The sequence below is a fragment of the Elaeis guineensis genome, chromosome 3, assembly GCF_000442705.2.
Source record: "Elaeis guineensis isolate ETL-2024a chromosome 3, EG11, whole genome shotgun sequence".
NCBI lineage: Eukaryota > Viridiplantae > Streptophyta > Magnoliopsida > Arecales > Arecaceae > Elaeis > Elaeis guineensis.
In genome coordinates this window covers 118,213,059-118,237,039 of record NC_025995.2, presented here as the reverse complement: position 1 = coordinate 118,237,039, position 23,981 = coordinate 118,213,059, and the positions used below count along the sequence as shown (strand labels likewise).

Below are 23,981 nucleotides of genomic sequence, written 5' to 3'. Positions count from 1 at the left end.
AACAAAATCTTATATTTATTAGTTAGTTATATGAACAAATTCTGTTAAAAGGTGCCTCCATGTGATAGTGGTCAAGTGGCTTTCTACTCCACAAGTTCATGATTACAGTACATCCATTTTTATAGGATTATTGGAGAATGATATGCTCTTTGACTATTTTTGGTACATCACATGTTTATTAAGAAGTTAATAATACTATTGATTGGGTGATATCTTATATAAGTAATTATATAGAATCAATATTTTGGATGTCTCGCCAGACTTTCTTTTTATTTTTTAATATTTTATTTTCTGATTTCCATAGATACATGTGAATTTAGTTTAATTTAATGCATCCATTTTATCAAAAAATATAGTAAATCTGGCGATAAATTTCTACTGTCATAAGAACTTTTAGCTAACTTGTCGAGTATGATCTGATTAAAACTGGGAATAAGTATGGTTCTAAGAAAAATACTGGAAGCGGATTTGAGTTGGATACAGATAATGATATATCCCGTCCTGAATTCGATCCGATATAATATTGATCTAAATTTTTTTAAAAAATTACAATTATTTTACAACATTTAGATGATCAGCTCCTATGCTTGATCTGGCCTCTCTTATCTACTCAATCCAACCCAATTTATACCTTTAATTGATATGATCTGACTCGATTCAAGATAGATATAAGATGGATATGGGTATGGAGGTTTTGTTGTCAGAAGGATGTGAATATTAACCAACTTGATCCGTACTTGACTTATTGCTATCCCTAAAATATACCATCAAACAACATAAAAAAGCTGCAAATCAGATACCAAAATAAGAACAATATGGTAAATAACGTGCTCTATCATATTAAAGTAAGGTTGGCAAAATATGACCAACCTACCAATCACCCAGTGTTTGACCCATCATAAGCAATTTTAGATTTAGTCTTAACGAATTTCAGCCATAAATAGATCAATCTGTTTAACATATTTAATAATTGGATCAGATTTTTATTTTAAATATCTGATTCATTTAATCTATTTAATAATCAAATCAGATTGAGTAATCTATTTAATATTTATTTAACCTATTTTGATTCGTTTAACTTGTTAAAACTTATTTAATCCATTTAATCTGATTTAATTTATTCAATAAATAAATTAAACAAATCGGATTAGATTATCTATTTAATAAATAAATTAGATTCAGATTTGAATTTTTGATCTGTTGATAATATATTAGATTCGGGTTGATAATTTTTTGATCTAATCTGCACCTGATGCAACTTATATCCGAGCCGATCTAACTCAATTGCCACCCTTAGTTTAAGGTGGCTTTTGGTCCAGGATTAAACCATTCACTCCATAGGTCCGGTTCAAGGATTTGGTCGGGTCACCTTCAGAGCCACGGCCAACAAAAATTTTTAGAGAATTTTGATCTGTTTGATAATATATTAGATTTGAGTTGATAATTTTTTTGACCTAATCTATATCTGATCCAATTTATATCTGAGCCGATCTAACTCAATTGCCACCACCAGTTTAAGGTGGCTTTTGGTCCAGGATTAAACCATTCACTGCATAGGTCCGGTTCAAGGATTTGGTCGGGTCACCTTCAGAGCTACGGCCAACAAAAATTTCTAGAGAGCGACGAACACCGTAGCCTTGGGCAAGCGTACCTCCGAAGGTTTCTTGGCGGTTACCTAACCGGACTCCAGCTCTCCAAGGTTGTCACCTCCTGGAAGCCTCTTCCGTGGACGCGTAAGGTTTAATACTTTGCTGCTCCTTAATCTTCTACCATTCTACGTATATGGTTCTTTGTTTTTAGCGATTGGCGTCCCAGATTGGCTTCGTCTAGTTTTCGTCGGCAGCTGGGACTCTCCTGGATTCCCCTCGCTCCCGGTGTCCCCTTCGAATTCCAAGCTATCTTCTCTCTCCCCCGTCTATGGCCGATTTCCCGTGAGGGAGGAGTTCTCGATCTTCGAATAGTGTCGCGACCTGATGGCGGAGACCAAGAAGTTCTACCCCGTGATCGAGAGCGATGAGCCCGGGGCGTCGGAGATCGACGGGGTTCTTGAGCCATCGGAAGCGACGGAGTCTAGGGTTTCCGTTCTTCCTAGACGAGGGGTGGAGAATCCCCCTTCGTCCCCCCAGGTGATGATGCCTTTCCCTTTCATATGGATTACTTTTTGTATTCATTTCTGGAATACATCGTATTTTTGATAGGTGTTCTGAATTTTAGTGCCTTTGATAGCTATTTATTCAGTTCTGGGAAAGATTGAATCTTTTGTATTGGAAATCAAATCTCGTAGTCTAAAGGTTAGATCTTTTATTAGTTTTCCGTCGATTGCGCCTCTGGAAGTTCGAGGGTTTCTCCAATTTATCGATCATATTGAGATGGACGATACTTCTGCGGGCGAATATTATGGTTGACTCATGGACATATCCTCCTTTTCCCCTCAGTTTCTGATTGCATTTTTTCCTAATTGAACAATCTCCAATTTATTAGAAGATTCTTGGGAAACTAAATTACCTTTTGGTCCTCTGAATTTCAACCAGTGTACCTTTTTTTGGTGCTTAGTAGCAGCATTTCTCAATACCGCTTGCCTGTTTCCAACCAAAATAATGTCAACTAAAAACAACTACCTATAGAAAATTCCAAGGTTTACCTTGCCACATACTCACCAGAAAATTTGCAATTAGCGCTAAAGAAGTTCTCGTGATCTTTAGGAATTTAGGGACTAGCCCAATCATTATCATTAAATTCCATTATCTTTAGGAGTTTAGGAGGAATAAATTGTCAGTAACTCTGAGCAGCTCAATCTCCTAAATCGATAATTAAATTCCATTATCATTATCACATTCATTTTTCACTTTTAAACGGATTAAAATGTAGTTTCCAGGCAAAATGTTTCCTACTTATGTCATGGCAAATAATTGATGGAATTAGAAATATCCTAAGACCCACTTGAAAAGGATTTTCTGCTATGGTTTCAGAATTAAAATTTTAAAGAAGCTTCACTTGTTAGTTATGTCTCTGGTTATAACCTTATGGATGTTGAAATTAGATTCCTGGTTCAATGGTGCATGGCAACAGTAATTTGCCTCCAATGTACGACAAACCCCAAAGTCCAGAACTGCTTCAAGATTCTAATTGTGGTACTGATGCAACTAGAGATTCTCTAGACCGGAAATCAGGCAAATACTTCTATTATGAGTCCCCATTCTATGAAGAAACTGGCATTTGGATACCTGTTTCTGTCCCACCCATGTCAGAAAGTGACCGTGAGGAATGGCATAGGGGTTTCAGTTCCAACGGTGGATACTTCCCTGAAGGGGAAATCAGTTGGGACCAATTTATCACAGAAGACAAGGAGATGACCTTGTGGGATGTGGTTTCCGAGATGCTTCTTGTGGCCCAGGGCAAACTGAGAACGCTCAACCCAGGTGAGCTACGGAATTGCAGGATGTCTTGGTTATCAACGCACCTCCTTGAAGATGCTTGGAAAGAAATGGCCCACACTCTCACAGAGGCCAATTTTGGGAGCGCACAGGAACTTCTTGAAACAGAACCTCCGAAGTGGTTGGCAGACAGTGTTGCAACTGCATGCATGCTTTGTAACATACGTTTTCATCCGATCATGTGTACTCGGCATCATTGCCGGTTTTGTGGTGGGATATTTTGCAATGATTGTTCAAAAGGCAGGAGCTTGTTGCCTCCGAAGTTCAGAACTGCAGATCCCCAACGGGTCTGTGATGTCTGTTGTGTCCGACTAGAGTCTGTTCAGCCTTACTTAATGGATCAGGTGAGTCGTGCTTCACAGCTTCCAACCCATGACTTGACAGACCTCAGCACCCTGAGATCGTGGTTAAATTTCCCATGGGGACGTACAATGGAGTATGAGATTTACAAGGCAGCTAATACAATACGTGGCTACAACAAGGTAAACCTTATTTTCTCATGTCACTGCACCATTTATGACTTTATTTGCTTAAGCATTCGTCGTATATTGCTTTGCTTGTGGCAATTGCCATTTGCCTCATGGGACTACTCAAACACCTGTTTCCTTTTTGGATACTTTGCCTTTTTCCATTTAAGAGGTGGGCATATGAATTGTTATTTAGCACATGGAGCATGGCTCATTGACTTCCACTTATAATCCCCCATCCCCTAAATTCTAGTATCTTTGGCTTCTCAAGTTAATCAATAGAATATCATCTAGTTTTACACTTCATTTTCTCAAACACTGCCAAATGCTACACATTGGCTCAACAATTGAGTTGCCACAGGATCATTGTACTACTTAATCCAGCTTTATCTCTGATGTTGGTCCGTCTTACTGCCCAGAAAATTTAATTAAATTAAGAGACGACAAGCATGTTACAGCAACTCTAATTCATGGCAATGACAAGAAGAATGCCATGTCATTGTAAACATTAGCTTTCTTGACTTCATCTTCCTCTCCTGCTAGCTCTTGCGATGTTTTTTGAAAACCAAGTCATTCATAATATGTTCCTCTTCCATGTTTTAGAGCTCTTGGAAATAGATTCTGTCTTTTGTGGCATCTATTGGAACTTAAGCGTCATACAGACTACTCTTGTGGAAATGTATTGCCACCTTATGGCTTCAAAAGAAAACTTACAAGATGTAATGTGTTATTTGCTCAGGTGGGTTACTGAAGCCTGAGAAGTCCATCCCAGATGCTATTCTAAATCAAGCAAAAGGCCTTGCAATACTTACTATTGTAAAGGTTGGATTAATGGTCACTTACAAAATTGGGACTGGGCTGGTCATTGCTCGAAGAGAGGATGGTTCCTGGTCTCCTCCCTCTGCTATTTGTTCATTTGGTGTTGGATGGGGAGCACAGGTGTTTATAATCTCTGTTTATCTGTACAATGTTATTGTGAGAAATATTATTGATTTTAACAAGGACCATCTATGATGTGCTTGTGCTATGATTGTTTCACAGGCAGGGGGGGAGTTAACTGACTTTATAATTGTGCTGAGGACGAAGGAAGCTGTTAAAACCTTTAGTGGAAATACACATTTGTCAGTAGGGGCTGGCATCAGTGCATCTGCTGGCATTGTTGGACGGGCAGCTGAGGCTGATTTACGTGCAGGTGATGGTGGTTATGCTGCATGCTACACATACAGCTGCAGTAAGGGTATGCCTTCATCCAAACAAATATTTACTTTTTAAATAATACAAGATGGCATCATTATCCTTGATCTCGTTATATTTCTTCCAATGACATAAGGTTAAATCCATGAATGTATGAGTCACTTTATGTATCTGCTTAATTGTTCTTGTACTTGCCTTAAGCAGCCACACTTCTGGACTGGTAAGTACTGTGTTGAATGATGTATTGAGAAAAGGATCTCAATGAATTGAATATTGGTGGAACTTAGATGTTATCTAGGTGTTGTATTCTTCTATAAAATTCTTAAATGCTATAATCATGGTCATTGTTAACAATCTCTCAATGTTCTTTCCTATAGCTATAGTTAATGTAGGTTTTAGTTGTTATTGCATGTACTTTGCAGGAAGGCAAACAGACCACCATAAAAAAGAGAAAAAATCAATGATGTCTAGTGATTAATTTTGAGATATGTTTCTGATAAGTTATTAATGTGGGCTGCATTTATTGGCTCATTTTCACACATTCTGAAAGAGCCGATGTAATATTTGGAGTATGTTCTTGTGAACTGGGACATAAATTCTTTGAAGTTCATTAATATTATGGAATGGTGAGAGTTATCCCTGTTGTGGTGATGGGAGTGTGCAAAAAAAATGAGCATTATATAGGGTGATGGAATGGTTACACCTTATTCATAAACATTTGGGTAAACTTAAATCAATTGAGCTTTGGCATGGAAACACCACTCTATGTAGTGTCAAATGTACTAAGTTTATCATTGTTCATCTGCATTAAGGCTACATTGGTTTGGAAATAAGGGTGCAATGGCCCCGTTCTAATTGAACCGTTTACCAATTATGGGTTATTCTGAGATTGGCTCTTAAAGTCAAAAAGGGCTATGGGCATAAATTATTCTTCAAGGATGGTAAGGTGGGGTGGTGGTGTTTGGGGTTGAATGGTTATTCCTGAAGAGAGTGGGGGAATTTAATTCTCCCGATTTTTGATTGCTGACATAATCAAACAGAAATCAGGACTACTGATGGGAAGGCTTGGTAATAGAAATAGCTATCCCATGTTTTGCCATCCTGCAACCAAATGCAACCAAAAGCAACGGCTTATGCGGAAAAACATGGACAATAGATATATCAGGCATATATTTTATGGTTGTTCTGATGTTTGACGTTTTTAATAATAAGCTGATTTTATTTGAAGAAAGCTTGTTTTGTATGGTCTTGTTAAAAATGCCAACTTATGCTTTGAGTTTAACCATCTAGCTAATCAGGATCATATTACTACAAGTAGCAATTTTTGGCAACAATTTCAATGCACTTGGATATTATAATGATGGTCTTTTATGAACCAATCAAGCATTGTATAAATGTCTTTTATTTATTGTGGTACTGTATGTGTGGGTCTTCACAATAAAGACTGCATTAGGTGACACCTATGGCGAGGTAATGCCTCGTGTATCCAGCAAGAGCAGCAACTAACAGAATGCAATCATCATCATCAAGATTTTAATGAAAAAAGTCTTTGAAGCATTTGATGCTTCAGTTATATCACCTCATTTAATCATGTTTCAGGTGCAAAAATGGGGCTATTTAGTTATGGTTTATTTGGAACACCTGAATCTTCTTGTCAAGAAAAATTAATGAGCTTGTAAAAGAAGTCATTCAAGAAATTTCTGAAGATCAAGATTGGAATTAATGAGCTTTCAGATGTCTCCACCAAGATTGTAATTTGGTGGGATTCAGATGTCTGCACCAAAGATAGGGGAAACTTAAGATTTATATAATTTAACAGCCAGATAAAGTTTTGTGAAAGAGCGTACACGAGCATTCTATCATGACATTGTTCCACGAGCAGATTTATCAGCTTGTTTAAACATGGAGAAGTAACCAAAGCAGTCTTGCACTGGGTGGTTTATGATGCATCATATTTGGCAGAGACTCGATGCTTGTAATTTTCTTCTTCTTTGGTGTGTGAAGGGTTGTCAAAATATTTAGTAAGATTATATTTTCCTATGATTAGTAGTCAAATATGACTGCTAATGGACCTAGACGTGGCTCAAACTCAAGGACCAAAGTTATTTCAAGCCTGGCCTATCTAGAGCTTGGCCCTGCCTTTTTTCCTCCACCTTGGCGCCACATTGTCTATGTTACCCTCAAAGCTGACAAAACCTAGCTGGCCAAGTAGTTTACCCTCCTCTCCATCATTTGTCTCTGTCCTATTTCACCACTTTTGTGATTTTCTGCCTTCTTGCGCTCATGCATGGCCCTGACCCTACTCCTCTGTTCTCATCTCCCCCACCTCACACAAAAATTTAAAAAGAAAAAAGAAAAAAAAAAAAGCAACCCTTGCATATACAAGCCCCAGTTGGCCACCCAATGTTTCTGGCAGCTCCCCATTGGTTGAGCTGTTCACTCTCCTCTCCCTCACTCTCTTTATGTCCTCGATCTTGCACCCCCTTCTTGATTGTCACTCCTTTTAGTGGTTTGGTAGTTTACATCTAGTTTCAGCCAAAAAAGGAAAAAATGCCAAATAGATGAAAAACTTGGAAAATGAAAGAAATAAAATATAGATGAGTGTAAGAGACAAAATAGGTGAGGGTGGTCATTGGTATAATGGTAAGATTGCTCTATTGTGACTAGGGTGTCATGGGTTCGAAACATAGAAACAGTTTTTCTGTATGCGATGATAAGGCTCTGTATGTCTGGCCCTCTCTGGATCCTGCAGTGGCATGAGCCTCATTCATTAAGATGCCCCTTTTTTAGGAAACAAAATAGGTTTCATTTCAAGGTATATTGTATAGTTTGGGGCCTTTGTGTATTACCATATTTTATGTCTATATGAGATGTTTGTAAACATATGTATGTATGTATTCAGAAAATAATTCAATAATCATGTTTAATTTAAATGTTATATTGTTTGACAAGAAGTTAAAATAAGAATTGAATGTCTATCTGGTTTAAGCCTATGGTAGCTAAAGACTATGGCAGGAAGTTTGCTTATCTGGGTCTTTTGGATCCCAACATCATCATGCCTTGAAACATTTTAAAAACTAGCATATTCAAGCTTAGTCTGGGAAAAATTCTTCTTGGATTTGGAGAAAATGAACAAATGGCACCATATGCCTAATAATTTTAGCTTAAAAGCAAGTTTGTGCCAAAACTCCAACATCAACCTTTGAGTTGGTAGGGAAATCAAAAAGTTTCAGTTTTGGTTGTGTTGTTACAGGTGAAGCTTTAAACCATGATCATATTGCTAGATAGCTTGGCATTCCTTCTGCACGTGCCACTAACCTGCAAATTACCAGCGTTGTACTGTTAATTTGGCTCTTTTTTTGTTCATCAAAAAGTACACTCGTAAATTTACACAAACAAACACCACTTCTTTATTCATTACCCTTTTATGAGAATTGCATTTGGCTGTATACTGTTGGTGGTAATAAGATAAGGCATCTCATACATACCCTTTGCTGCCAGGCATGTAGTACCACCACCACCACCTTCACCTTGTTATTATTGTTGATATTCTGGCTTTTCCTTGCATGACCTTCAAGATGGTTGTATTGCAGGTGCATTTGTGGGTTGTGCGCTCAATGGAAGCATAGTCACTACAAGAAGTTCTGAAAATTCTCGTTTTTACGGTGGTTCAGTCAAGGCATCAGATATCCTTCTTGGATCCATGCCAAGGCCACCTGCAGCAGCTCTTCTCTATCGTGCTCTGTCTGATCTATACCAGAAGCTGGAGAAATAAGCATCCAGGTATTGGCTTTAGCATACGTTTATGCTTCCGATTGATGATTACCTCTGGTTCTCAGAGACCATATGCTGAGGTTTCGCTGCATGCTTTCTGTCTGAGGTACATTGGCCATAGGTACAGATCATAGCAACAAACAATTGTACAGTTGGACTGCTCTAAAATGTTCATTCATTTATACGTGTATAAATTTGTGTTGCTCAGGTGAAAAACACGGATTCATCAGGTATCGGATGAACATAGAATTCAGCTGCATTAGTTTCATTATATGGGGAGAAAATTCAATTAGTCAATTGCTTCTTGCACAAATAATGATAATTCGGTACTTTTTGATCCTGTTATCACTTAATAAACTGTACATTTCTATTGACAAGTGGCCATCAGGCATGACTCAACAAGTTTTTTCTTTTCTTTTCTTTTCGTTTTTTTTTTTTTTCTCTCATCAATCTGATGGAATAAAATGGAAGAGTCTGAATATAGCAACTTGGCAAGAAAACACCGATGGAGTCCAGATAGAAAATGTGACCCTAATTACATACTTTTAAAGGTGCTGGGGCCGGCGCCTCTGATGTCAAAGAAGGCATGTTCGCTGGGATGGCTTTATACTGGATGTTTTTCACAGTACTCGTGCCTTCAGAGAGGCTCTGCAACATACCGCCTATCTTCTTTTCCACTCAAGTTCTACTTGATTCGGGGATGCATATTGTACAAATCATTGTAGATCTGTAGTAAGATGTCCTCACCTGGGGCTGTTCATCACTCTTTTATAACCTATTAATCGCTTGAGCAATACAGAAATACTTTCCAATACCAACAGTCCGAGTCACTCGAGCTACTGAGGTTACAAAGTTTTTACACTGTGAAGCTCCAAATTCAGCTTCCAGTCCTGCAGTTTATACTGCAGAGTTTACGTAGCATTCCCTATAGATAGCAGAATTTCATGATGAGAACTCCAACTGTGACGTGCCACCGCGCGTCTGATCTGAGTGTCGCTTATCAGTTACCACTTTGATGGAACCATGAACTGAAAAAAGATGAGAATAGTGCATACTTTTTTCTTGTTTCTTTTTGTATAGATAAATGGGTAGAAACGCCAAAAAACAAATCAAATTAACATCCAACAGAAGGAATACCTTGAGCATCAGCTGAGGTAAGAAGAGAGAGCTAAAAAGTAAAACACAGGCCACACGAGTTCCCTGTAAGAGTTCAGAATAAGCAAGATGGTTGCCTGGTTGGCCTCGTAGAAAATGCGGGAGCATTCAAAACAAGGTTTGGTATGCCAGTCGGTGCCATACCAATATCAAACCTGTATCTAATACCATATCGATATTCAATACACCTCACCGTCTCATATCATATCACATACCGATATTGTAGAAAAATGATACTAGTACAAGATATGGTCCCGAGATAGCGAACCCTGATTTAAAACTTTAAAGCCACCGGATATTAGCCTCCAGCTCTCTAAGGGTTCCTGCTGGAGTCTGAATTAATCTAAGAAGCAACAGTTCAAGCATTTAGCTTCCTTAAGACCTTCATTTCCTGCGGTAAGTTCAGTTGGTGGCACATTAAAACATTTTAGGGACCGTGCTGTGTTTAAGCATCTTCTGAACTAGCACTGCAAAATTCTGCCGTAAGAGAAAAGTATTTTAAAGAATCCTGTCGACTCAATCAAATTTCCATTTAAGAGACTACCATTTTATGTATACTCCTTTCCTATTTGGTGGTCGGTCACTCAGAATGTCCCTTCCAATTCCTGTCATCTGAATAAAGATATTACATACCTCCTTGGAAGTAAAGCAAGAAAACAAGACATGGTCAATTTGTGCCCAATCTAAAGAAGACATCCGCAGATGACATTGTGGCGCTGACTCCTTTAACTTTTTTAGCATAAGTTCCTACAGCTCGAGTCAGTTTTGCACCTTGACCTGAATGACATTCAATATCATGGATCATCCTATGGTTACCGGATGATGGGAATAACAAAGCAGAAAGAAATAGCCCTGTCCACCTTATGAAAGATGCCTCACCATCACTCTTTGCTCTCTCTAGATCAGTCCGTCGGTCAGAGGACAAAAGCATGGATTGGTAGGAAACAAAGTCATAAGTACGAAGGTTCAGAGCCAAGCCGACTACCCCAAGATAGCTCGTCTATAGACCAGTTACTGTTTGGCATAAAAGAAAGGTCCTAAGGCTGGAAAATCTCTTCCCTACTCATTCATTCTCATAAAGAACTGAATCACCAGGAATTTTTCCCCAGTTTAATCTCCAGAGAGGGTTTGATTCATGCATGTGCTTAAGCTTCCAAACCCAAACAAAAGTTATACTCAGTTTGCATTGATGGCTTCAAAGATCTGTAAGTCTCCTTAACATTAATTTTGTTCCTAAATCCGTCATCCCATCCTCTAATACCTTGCTGCTGCATAAGAGCCCAAGGAGTGTACTAATTTTTACAAGTAATTGTGGAGGAAAAATTGTAAAAGTAGTCCTGCACCCAAGAAAACATTGTGAAAGTAGTCCATAACTCCACTTACCGGGACTAAGAAAGAGTGGCTTCAAATTTAACTCATCCAAGGTCTCCATGTTAATAGGATCAAGCATGCTAGATAAAAAGGTAGATTGTCAGAGGTACATTATCAAACCAAGGTTCGGTGAAGATATAAATAAACTCTGTCACGTAAGCCATTCCCCGCACAGCCGACTTCCAAATTCTTGAGCTATTCTTTGGAGGATGATAGCCCAGCCATTGGTTATCAAGTTTATATTTGCTCCATATCGTTCTAGACCAAATATGCGCAGGCGGCAACACATATTTCCTGTCTGCTTTACCTAGTAGAGATTTGTGACAGTCAGTAAAATCGGAAAATTTTCGGTCCTCCATCCTCTTTCGGCCTACACATCACCTCCCACAAGATCAAATCTAGTTTTCATCACCTCCCACAAGATCAAACTTAGTTTTCTTTGATCGCTGCATCTCCTGGCTCACTAACACAGACATGAACTCCACTACATATCATACCTGTTTGTTCTGACTGCCTTTATCAGCAGGAGATAACAGCAATAAAATCCATGCATGTTCATCAGACAATGAACACCAAAAATGTATCCTATTAACTAAAATGTAATGATATAACAGAAAAAAAGAATGCAGCAATAATTGCAGACTCGCAAATCAGATATTTTTTTTTCTTAACCCCTCAATTTTCATCTGGCATTCGCAAGCTGCGCTTTCAATAATCTTGCCACAATATTTTCCAAAGGTTTTCCTAGTTTCAACACTCGCACGATAAATAAACTCTCAGTTACCTAAAAGAGGATGGAGGCAATGTGCAAGAAACCTTGGGCAGGTCCCTCGATCCCTCTCTATCTCTCTATAAACATCATGATAAACTAAAAACAACAAACAACGAGAAAAGAATCTATTAAGGCTATACTTCTCCAAGATGTGCATCAGGCATCAGCTCTGGTCCTCGAGCTCCCAAGAGTGAGCTCCAGCTCATCTGAACCACACTCCTCATGGATCCTCTCTCCCTCCCATGCCCTCACCAATCCTGCTGGTGGATGATGCCTGTTACTGCTGCTGCTGCCAAATGCAAACTCGTCAGATACGCCATCCGACATCTGAACATCTACATGGCCAGACCCACCTGGCATGACTGGGGAACATGTGCCGCTCTGCCCTGGTGTCAACATTCTTGAAGATCCCCCAACTGCTATCACCTCCTTGAAGAAGCCGAATGGATTTGATGACACAAGGCTGAAAGTGGGTGACGATGGACCTCCAGTGGGAAGATGGATTCCAGCAAGCCATGCAGGATCAGAAATAACCTGACGGCCAGGGCTTGGTGGAGTGGAATTTGCTATGGAGGTATAACTTGCACTGGCCCAAGATGGCCGGGCAGCTTGATCATCCCAGTCAGTCTTAAAGCGAGGTGTACGAGCAGTAGGAGAACTCAAAGGAGGGGTCACTGGAGCACTAATGGAACCACCATGCATATAGAGATGGTGTTGTGGGAACTTGGATGCGGAGCCAGAGGAGACCGAGGAGAGATTCTTGAGCCATGGGATTAGGGACTTGCCATCAGCAACACTGATAGCATTGTTGGCATTTGTTATGTAGGATGAGGATGCAGGGCTTGGGAAAGACGATGAGGCAGGGCTAGGGTTATACGACGCACGTGGGCTTGGCTGATATGAAGAGCATGGACTTGGAGAAACAGAGCACCCTACTACATCCATGCGCTCCGCAGGTGGTGGGTTGCATCCCTGTAAAAAAATACATGTGGTTTATTAGTTACTAAGGCAGTCTATATGCCTTCCACACAGGAAAATACATGAATGGTTACGGTGGAAAACTCAAATTTAACAGCTAGAAGGATACAGACAATTGTAGACCAGCAGTCAGCTTGGGAAAAAATTTATTTCAATAATAACTTGAACATCTTTAGGAGTCCACGCATTAACTAGGTTGCATTTCTACATGAGGAATTGATACATGAAAGCAATATGCGAAATTCTGGATGTCTGCAATGGGTGAGAATCTGTGAGCAATCATGCTATAGATATCTATTTTAGTTACCAAGAAAAGGATGGCCTGATATGCAAACATTGCAGACATGCATTGATCTGAAATTTACAACCACAACAATAAGTAGACAAAGAACTAGAATGTGAGAGAGAGAGAGAGAGGGGGACAAAGGTGTCGATAATAAATGTTCTGAGTTTTTAATACTTGTTAAGTGTTGACACTCATACAAGCTGTGACATGACATACTGCAGAACCGCATGACATATTAAAACTACAAAATGAGTGTCTTATCCATGAAATTCATTTACTTTGCTTGACATTTTGTGTCGTCTAGTTAGAAAATATGCCACTGCAAGCAAACAATGTTCCATCAATTATGGTTAAATGTAAGAATGAGACACCTTTCTTTTTTTATAAACGTACATATCAAAATGTGGTTCTTTTTTCAAGAAAAAGCACAACCAAATTAGACTATTTTTATATGTTAACATACAGATAACCTTTTGAAGGGTGGAGTACCGATTACTTTGGGGACACGTATACTCCTAGTTAAACGTGCAAAACTTTGCTTGTACTTCATGGACGTACCCCATAGGGAAACATATTTTTAAAAAATGAAAGATACATCAATACAACGTATAATAACAAAGGAGATGTCATATTCCTCTACTCTTTGAGAAGATAAAGAGGGAAGATGCAGGGAATGTGAATATAAGATAAGGAGAAAAATGTATATCCCAACTCCACATTTCACAAACGTTGATTGTGCTACACAGTGTCTAGACCTCTACAACAAAAATCTGAGATACTCTGGTTCTCCTCTAAATTATACAAAAACACAATTCATAATATTTTACATCATGCTCTATTCCTAAATGCATCGAAGATTATATGTGTTATGATCAAAGACTCATAGCTCGACACATGAGGTATTGTCCACTGTGACCCATAGACCTCATAGTTTTGCCCTTCAAAAAACACCTCATGTGGGAAGAATAGCCTCTTCCTATATGGAAAAGGAGGGGGGGGGGGAGGCATCTCATCCTTACATTTCAGTTGTTTCTTTCTTTGACGAGGGCAAATGTACTTATTTGAGTTTACCTAGAATAAAATTTATGTAGGTGGATGTCTGGTCAGGACACAACCTCCCAAGACCTTTTCGATACCGCGCGATGCAGCAGGAAGAAAGAATAAATAAAACAGAAAATAATCAAATACGTAGATCAGCCAAAAAAAAGCTTGCTTCCATGGGACATACAAACTTCACTATGAGAAAAAAAAATATTACAAGAGAAGATCTCACCTTCAACTCTCGTACACCCAATTTCTCCTTCACAAAAAATTTTTCCTCACAAAAGCTCTCTCTAGGAAGATATCCCCCTGAACTCCTGAAGCGATCGCTGTCCGCTATTCAGAAACCTCCCTGAAACCTCTGCTCCTGCTTCTGTTGGTGCGTCTGCTCTCTTTTTCTCTCTCTGGGTTCTTCACAGATCAACACCGCACCACACATCCTTTGTTACGGTGAACTGGGCCTTATAGAGACTCAAAACTCAGGCAACATCGAAAATAGACTCCTGATCAGACTTCTGGCCATCCGATTTGCATCGGATGATCAAAACAACCCACTAGATCAAGCTCAAAACGTATCTCGACCGTTGGATCATCACCGCAAACTCCCCACGTCGCTCGATTGCACATCGGTCCACGGAATAGTCCGTGGACCGCGAGAAACATAGGGGAAACCATTGTCGGTCCACGGTGGACCGCGAGAAATCGAGGGGAAACGCCCCCTCGATCCACAGACCATCCCGTGCACCGCCCAATCCACGATGGACTGGGCTACGGGCTCCCAAGCGCGGGCTCGCGTGGGCCTGGGCCGTGCCCGCGCGCTCACGCGCCTGGGCCTGGGCCAGCCCGCACGCTCGTGCGCCTGGGCCGCACTCGTGCGCTGGGCCACGCCCTGCGCGTGGCCGCACCGCCACCGCTCCACCGGCCCGCCAACGATCCGCCGCTCCGAGTTCCATGCCAACTTCTCTCTCGCGTATCTTCTCCGTCCGAACTCCGTTTGAGGTGATCTTGGGCTCATTAGACTCCATTTTTCATCGCGGATCTTGCTGTGGGCTCAATGTGGACCGAATCTCAAAGTGTCAAATCCTAACAATTTATGCACCCAAAACATAAAAAAAAATTCTTATTCTAATTATTCCTTTCAAAAAGATCATGCCGTCCCCCTTCCCTCTCCCCCTCAAGGAAAAAAAACAAAGGTGTCGATAATAAATGTTCTGGGTTTTTAATACTTGTTAAGTGTTGACACTCATACAAGCTGTGACATGACATATTGTAGAACTGCATGACATATTAAAACTACAAAATGAGTGTCTTATCCATGAAATTCATTTACTTTGCTTGACATGAAATTCATTTACTTTGCTTGACATTTTGTGTCGTCTAGGTAGAAAATATGTCACTGCAAGCAAACAATGTTCCATCAATTATGGTTAAATGAAAGAATGAGACACCTTTCTTTTTTCGCAAACGTACATATCAAAATGTGGTTGTTTTTCCAAGAAAAAGCACCGCCAAATTAGACTATTTTTATATGTTAACATATAGATAACGTTTTGAAGGGTGGAGTACTGATTACTTTGGGGACACATAGACTCCTATTTAAACGTGCAAAACTTTGCTTGTACTTTATGGACACGTACCCCATAGGGATACATATTTTTAAAAAATGAAAGATACATCAATACAACGTATAATAACAAAGGAGATGTCATATTCCTCTACTCTTTGAGAAGACAGAGGGAAGATGCAGGGAATGTGAATATAAGGAGAAAAATGTATATCCCAACTCCATATTTCACAAACATTGATTGTGCCACACAGTGTCTAGACCTCTACAACAAAAATCTAAGATCCTCCAGTTTACCACAATAACAACCCTGATTTCTCCTTAAAATTATACAAAAACACAATTCATAATATTTTACATCATGTTCTACTCTTAAATGCACCAAAGATTATATGTGTTGCGGCCAAAAACTCATAACCTGGCACATGAGGTATTGTCCACTCTGACCCATAGGCCTCATAATTTTGCCCTTCAAAAGACACCTCACATGGGAAGAATAGCCCCTTCTTATATAAGCCAAAATCTACCTTGACTCACAACCAATATAGGACTAATGATACCCTCCCTTCTACACCACAACAATATGCATTATTGAATTCGGCTCTTCCAGTAAGATCTATAAGCTTTATACCACTATGATTTCTCAAAATATTATTTGGGTTAACATGAACTACAGAAAGGAAAAGGAAGACAAGGAATCCTTATTAAAATTGTGGGAAGAAAAAAAAGGGAAACAAGAACAAAAGAGCTTTTCACTATTCCAGCAGAGGGTCTTTGGGTCCCTCATCCATGTGTTACAAAAAATGCATCCCATACTAGAGTAGCAAAATGGTAATATGTTCAGCAGACTTTCCCAGCACAATGAAGGAATCCCTGAAATTCTCCAAATTAAGACCCAACACGAAATCAGATACATGATTATTGCAACCATAGTTGCCAATTGGGAAAACACTACAAGAAAGGATAGCTAAATGAAAGTGAGAAGACCAAGGAGGAAATGGAAGAATAAGGTTCTGTTTGGATGTCCCAGCCCAAAATCCCATGAAATTCATAGGTTTGGACTAATGCAACTGGGGAAAAAAAAAATCTGAACTAAACTTATATTCCCAATACCCAAGACCTTGGAGTGGACTGATCCGAATCTTTTGAGAGGGCATTTTTCTCTCCCTATGGAATTCAGGTCAGCCCATATAATAGATAGTCTTGAATGATTGTAGATACGGGCTTAGCCCAGCATCTAATCCAATGTTTTTGTGATGGTTGTACTGGTCCAACCCATAAATGTTGTGGAATTTTGGGCCCAACTATCAAAACAGGCCCTAACTAGGAATTACCAAGAAATGTTAAATAATGCACAAGAAGGGAACCCTTTTTAAAATTATTTGCAACATTTTCTGCCTTCTTCAAGTGTTATCAAAATGATTCCAATCCATTTCCCCATTTTAATGAAACCAAATTGAATGCATTTTCACCTAGTATTTGTTCATATCCAAGCGCACCCAACCCCCCCTAAAAAAAAAAAAACTGACCGATAGGCTAAGAAAAACTGCTGCAAACTAAACAAACTTTTAGCAGCATTTGCTTCACTCTCTACCCCTAAGGACTCATTTCGTTCGTGGGAAAAATTTTCTTCTTAAGAAGTGACTTCTTAGGAACTAACTTCCTAAAAAGTTACTGTCTGAAAATAGGATTTTAGCATGTTTGGTTGATCATAAAAAGTGACTAATTACAGAGTAGCTTATATTTGGTTAGACACCCATTTTTTTGAAAAAATTATATAAAATACCTATTATACCCTTGATAGATCTAAAACCATAGCTTTTTACTCGTAAACTTTATATAAATATAAATATTATATTTATATTAATATAAAATATAATATTAATATGTTATAATATAACATTAGACTATAATAATTTATTATGTTAACATAATACTAATATATATTAATATTATATTAATATCTTAATATAATAAATTTTTAATATAGATATTAAATATATATTATATTAATATAAATATTAATATATTAATATAAGTATTATATTAATATTAATAAAAATATTATATTAATATAAATATTAAAATAATATTAAAATATAATATATATTATAATATTAATATTACTATTATATTTATATAAATATTAAATAATATTAATATAATATTATATCACTATTCAGCATTTCATCGTAACCATCTATTGATATTTTATAAAATCTTAACCGTAGATCTTAAAAGAATATTTTAAAAAAATAAAAGTATCATCATTTTTATATCATGAGAAGTGCCAAAATCTCTCCCCTCCCATTTTTCATAAAATATGAGAAGTGACTTCCCATGAAAAAAATTTTTTCGCTCTCTCTCATCTTACTCCATCAATAAGACTTCATCTTCACACACGCTTTTCGTCAACCAAAAAAATCCTAAATTATACTTTCCACACCGCTGCTTTCACGTGCCCACCCCACCCTCCTTTCACTTTCCAAACAGTTCAAAGAATAAAGACGAGTTCATACCACAGAAAACCCTCAAGGAAGGGGCTGCTCCAATTAAAAGTCTCCCAAGTCCCAAGAGTCTCATGAGACTTCCCTCCGCGTCTTCCTTCTCTAGAATCTCGTGCGGGAGAATCTAAACCCGTTCAAAAAAAGCGAGCCCCGGCACCGGTTCAGTCCAGCCCATCGGTTGTACGTGAGTCATTGGTATTCCACAACGGAACTATAAATTAATAAACAGCCGGCGCCAGCGAGACGTACCGCAGTTTCGTCAAAGTCCAAAGCCAGAGCTAATCATATCGCGCACCGGCGGGAACGCGTGGGTCGCGTGACCCCAGGGAGACAGCCCACGAGGCCTACAGCTACATCGGTGATAAAATGACCAAACTGTCCTCTTGGAACAAGAAATGCACGGCTAAAGTGGAGGGAATCGGTGTAAAGAGAACACGGATCCCATGGGGCTAATTGCCCCAACATCTACCGCAGCGGGGTCCAGTCATCGCGTCTGCAGTCGGCACGGCATCGTGTATATTCCAGATATAATTTTGGATTTTGGGGAAAAAAATGGCGAAAGTGCACACCCGACCGCTAAAGAAACATACCAAGCAATCAGAGCCGTTGATTTCTCAACAGAGAGAGAAATCAAGAGTTTCGCACCGCCCCTCAGAAAAAAAGGAACCCAACACCGGCCCCGGAATCCGCGGGCTTCCATCCCGAGGCCGACGGGCGCATGCTGTCAGTGACGCTAATCTGCGCAGGTTGATGAATTCTTTTTTAATAAAAAAAGGGTGCCTTTTAGCACGACAGGGGCAATGCCGCAATTCTGAATGGATGGCGTGAGGCTTACATGCTTCACCTCCAGTGCACATTAATGACTCTATGGAATGCGTGGCTACCATGCGCCTCTATCATTTTTCTTTTCCCCCGAGTTTAACGACCACCACCGCGGCACCGCCCCTCCCCCCAACAAAAAAAATAAATAAAAATAAAAATAAAAAAAATAAATAAAGAGAAAGAGAAAAAGGGGGATGGGGTGGTAAAAATACCTTGCGGTAGGTGGTGCCGTCGGACTCGACGGTCCAACCGGCCTCGTTGCAAAGGGCCTTGAGGACCTCGTTGTTGTCGCAGTGCTTCGGCAGCTTGTAGTTGCCGTACATCCGGAGCCCGGCGTAGATCTTCGCCGCGATCGCCCGCCGCCTCCTCTCCCTCCGCTTGTTGTTTTCCCTCTCCTTCCATGTCGGAAGCCTCGTCCCAGACGTCATCTCTTTTAGACCAAAAGGAGACCTTAATCGATCGCTTCTTCAGAACCCCAAAATCTCACAAAACCCACATCCAAGAACAGGAGACAATAGGTCCTGACACGAAATCTTCCAAAATTGATTTCGGCAGGAGAAAAGATGGGAAAGCTCTAAATCTGTAGATAGAAGCAAAGGATCCCGGAGTTTAAGAGGAGGGCTTCATAGATCGCCATGGTGAAGGAGGCGTTCTTCTGAAAAAGCGAGGGGGAGACAAGAGAAAGCCTACCGGCGGAAGTTAAGACCTGGACCAGTTCGATAAAGAAGGCGACTAAAAATAAGAGAAGGCGTAACGGGGGACGGGGCCGATGCCCGATGGGCAGCCTAATAAATGTGGTATCTCTGTCAAATGCCCATGGAAACAACAAGAGCTACGAATATGCCACTATGTCTTTTTATCGCTTTTTTTATTACCTTTTATTGTGGCCGCTACAGAGATTGGAAAAAAGAGGGTGATGGCAATAGAAAAATGGGCAGGCAAGAAGATGTCGATGCCCTTGCCATGCCAGATGCTGCAGAGCATCGTAGTCAAAAAGGAGGTAACTTGTCCATCTGAGAGTTGTCAAATCAAATATAGATTGATGGAAAGCAAGCCGCATCTAACGGAAGTGGGAACTGGGATGGTGACCGGACCGGTTCGGCCGAACTGAACCGGCAAGGTATGGGAGGTAGGACCGTGAGGTACGATAGTCCTTGAGCGCTCCGGATTGGGAACACGTGAAACTGATGGGACTAACATCGCAAAATTGATCCGATCAGATAAATATATATTTTATTTAAATTTAATTAAATTTAAAAAAATAAAATTTGATCGGAATTCAAATTCAAAAAATATAATATGAGTATTGATAGAATATGAATAATGCTATTTTCTATCCAATCCGAATTCGAATCCGATCTGAATCTATAGATTTAAATAATATCCGAATATAGGGATGACAAAATCGATCCGATCTTATGGATATACATCCTATTCAAATTCGATCAAATTCGAAAAATAGGATTTGATCGGATTTGAATTCGAGTTTGGATAAAACCTGAAAACTGTAGCACGGATATAGATAGAATATGAGTAGTACTGTTTCCTATCCGAATCTGATCCGAACCTACGGATATGGGTAATACCCAAATCCATATCCGAATATATATATATTTATAATTTTATTTTAGTAATTCTGTTTTGGTTGATAATATGTGTTAGGATTTGACGCCTTGAGATTCAGCCCACATTGAGCCAACAGCGAGGTTCGCGGCGAAAAAAGAGTCCAACGAGACCAAGATCACCTGAAACGGAGCTCAGATGGAGGAGATACGAGCTTTTGAAGTCGGCACGAGAATCGAGGCAGCGGAGGACCGCCGGCTACCGGCGGCGAGCTGCAGCGGTGCGGCCGCAGGCGGCGGTGCGGGACCGCGACCCAGCCCACGCGGGACGCGCGACCCAGGCCCGCGGGCCCCTTTGCCCCGGTCCACCGTGAATCGGACGGTCCACGACGGGGTCTGTGGACCGCGTGGGCATTTTCTATGCGTTTCTCGAGGCCCATGGACTATTCCATGGACCGGAGCGCGATCCGACGGCATGGGTGGCTGCCGGTCTTGATCCGACGGTTCAGGAGATTTTTTGGCTTTGTTTAGGACTCCTAATCCCTCTCTAATCAAGTTTAAACCTAGTTTTAAACCTTTAAAAGTCTGTGCGTGAAACAGAGAGGCAGTGGATCGGTTTTTGCGCCGTACGAAGTCCGTACGAACCGAGAAGAGAGAGGGAGGCGAGAGTGCTGAGAGAGGAGCAGGAGGCTCCTGGACAGCGGTCGCCAGGCTCTTCAGGGGTTCAGGGGGTCTCCAAGAGAGAGAGCTTTTGTGAGGGAACTTCAGGTGAGAAGAATTAGGTGTACAAGGGTTGAGGGTGAGGTCTCCTCTTGTAAAATTTTTTTTTCATAGTGAAGTTTGCATGCCCGTGGAGGCGAGCCCTTTTGTGGCTGATCCACATATTTTGATTGTTTTTCTTTTGTTTTGTTTCTTCTTTCTTCCTGCTGCATCGCGTGGTACTGAAAAGATCTTGGGAGGTGGTATCCTGACCAGACATCCACCCAACAAGTGGTATCAGAGCAAGGCGGTACAAGGACGCAGATTGCAGTGGTGGTGAGCAAGACTGAAGATGGAGAAAACAGGAACAATCAAGATGGAGATCAACAAGTTCGATAGTAAGAGCAATTTCTCCTTGTGGCAGGCAAGGGTGAAGGACGTGCTCATCCAACAGGGGTTGATCGATGCTCTCTTGTGCGATGAGAAGCCGACCACCATGGAGGTGCAGGATTGGAAACGGCTACAGATGCAGGCGGTGAGTACCATCCGCATGTACCTGACGGATGAGGTGGTGATCCATGTGCTGAGCGAGACTTCCCGACGGTACTGTGGTCGAAGCTCGAGGAGTTGTACATGGTGAAGTCTCTCACCAACACTCTTTTCCTCTGGAGGCAGTTTTACCAACTGCGAATGACTGAGGGACAGAGCGTGCAGGAGCATCTAAGCCACTTCTAGAAGATCCTCATCGACCTTCTCAGCGTTGGTGAGAACGTTGAGGAGAAGACCAGGGCGCTGGTTTTGCTGGCGTCGCTTCCTCCTTCGTACGAGTCTTTGGTGACTGCTCTTCTAGTGGGAAGAGCACTATCAAGTGGACGAGGTCACCGCGGCGATACTCCAGAACGAGGTTCTCAGGAGGGAGAACCCAGCTTCGAGCTCTGGTGCGGTAGCTCAGCTTTGGTGGCTTCTGGAGGAGCAGGAGACGGTAGACGGAGCCACAGGAGATCGCAACGAGGGTGGTCTAAGTCTAGGAGGGACTTGAGCAAAACCAGATGTTACCAGTGTGAGGAGTTGGGGCATATAGCCAGAGATTGCCCTCAACTTAAAAATCGGACGGTGGCTGCTGTAGCGACGCCGGCAGCGATTCAGATGGAGATGTCTGGAGATATCTAATGAGATATCTACTTCTTCCCAGCAGTGGATATTAGATTCTGCATGCCCTATCATGTGTGTTGCAGAGAGGAGCAGTTTGACTCCCTGGAGAACAGTGAGGGCACTGTATATCTGCCGGATGGATCGAGCTGTGCGATCAGAGGCATTGAGACGGTCAGCTGGAGGACACATGACGGTGCAGTGAGGAGATTGGGGAGGTCGATACATACCCGATTTCAGGCAGAATCTTATCTCACTTAGCAGACTGGATTCGAGAGGCTACAGGATAGTAGCTGGTGAGGAATCTGAGGGTGCTACGCGGCGATAGGATTGTGCTGGAGGGGAAGAAGGGGGCAGAAACATTATTACCTGCAGGGAGCCCAGTGCGAGGTGGAGCTTCGGGAGCCAGGTGGAGCCAGAGCGAGGTGGAGCTCCAAGAGGCGGATCGGGCACGAGACAGGAGACTCGGGAGGACAAGAGGCGACGTCGCAAGGTGAGATTCCTATTGCCAGGATGATGCCCCGAGCAGGTCTCAGTCAGGAGGAGCACAGCATACAATGGAGATGGGATCGAGCAGCCTGCTCGACTCCCATATTTGCCCATCCATGATCAGCAGGCGATTACCCAGGGCATGGGGGCGAGGAGATCCAGAAGCTCTCGGAGTTTAGAGGAGGCCGAATATCAGTCGAGGTGGAGATTGTTAGAATTTGACACTTCAAGATTCAGCCCACAGTGAGCCACACGGGTGGAAAAAATGAAGTCCAACGAGACAAGATCACCTGAAACGGAGCTCGGATGGAGGAGATACGAGTTTTGAAGTCGGCACGAGAATCGAGGCAGTGAAGGACCGCCGGCGGCGGGCGGCGGCAGGCGTGCCCAGGCCGGCGGCACGACCAGGCCGCGCAGGACATCGACCCAGGCCCGCGGCCCCTTTGCCCCGATCCACCATGGATCGGGCGGTCCACGGCGGGCCTGTGGACCGCGTGGGCTTTTCCACGCATTTCTCGTGGTCCACGTACTATTTCGTGGACCGGAGTCGATCCGATGGCATAGGGTGGCTCCCGGTCTTGATCCGACGGTCCAGAGGTTTTTTGGCTTTGTTTAGGACTCCTAATCCCTCTCTAATCAAGTTTAAACCTAGTTTTAAACCTTTAAAAGCCTGTGCGTGAAACAGAGAGGCATGGATCGGTTTTTGCACCGTACGAA

At 41.3% G+C, this 23,981-nt stretch overlaps 2 protein-coding genes across 2 annotated transcripts; one reads left to right on the top strand and one right to left on the bottom strand.

Moving 5' to 3' along the window:
• Positions 1 to 1,672: 1,672 nt before the first annotated feature.
• LOC105040578 (uncharacterized) lies at positions 1,673 to 9,246 on the top strand. Its single transcript, XM_073254607.1, has 5 exons — positions 1,673 to 2,126; positions 3,041 to 3,935; positions 4,641 to 4,840; positions 4,943 to 5,138; positions 8,689 to 9,246. Exons 1-5 carry the CDS (start codon positions 1,974 to 1,976, stop codon positions 8,868 to 8,870), a joined length of 1,626 nt encoding a protein of 541 aa, XP_073110708.1. The 5' UTR covers positions 1,673 to 1,973; the 3' UTR covers positions 8,871 to 9,246.
• Positions 9,247 to 11,949: 2,703 nt separating this feature from the next.
• LOC105040579 (protein BZR1 homolog 3) lies at positions 11,950 to 20,143 on the bottom strand. Its single transcript, XM_010917163.4, has 2 exons — positions 19,578 to 20,143; positions 11,950 to 13,139 (listed from the first exon to the last, which is right to left on the bottom strand). The coding sequence occupies exons 1-2, from the start codon at positions 19,791 to 19,793 to the stop codon at positions 12,324 to 12,326; spliced, it is 1,032 nt and encodes a 343-aa protein (XP_010915465.2). The 5' UTR covers positions 19,794 to 20,143; the 3' UTR covers positions 11,950 to 12,323.
• Between the last annotated feature and the right edge of the window lie 3,838 nt (positions 20,144 to 23,981).

Excerpts from the sequence above, each read along its gene's own strand:
- LOC105040578 (XM_073254607.1), top strand. The coding sequence starts at position 1,974 with ATGGCGGAGACCAAGAAGTTCTACCCCGTGATCGAGAGCGATGAGCCC. Across the intron at positions 3,936-4,640 it reads GGTAAACCTTATTTTCTCAT|GTGGGTTACTGAAGCCTGAG; the intron begins GTCACTGCACCA and ends TTATTTGCTCAG. Across the intron at positions 5,139-8,688 it reads CACATACAGCTGCAGTAAGG|GTGCATTTGTGGGTTGTGCG; the intron begins GTATGCCTTCAT and ends GTTGTATTGCAG.
- LOC105040579 (XM_010917163.4), bottom strand. The coding sequence starts at position 19,793 with ATGACGTCTGGGACGAGGCTTCCGACATGGAAGGAGAGGGAAAACAAC. Across the intron at positions 13,140-19,577 it reads ACGGCACCACCTACCGCAAG|GGATGCAACCCACCACCTGC; the intron begins GTATTTTTACCA and ends ATTTTTTTACAG.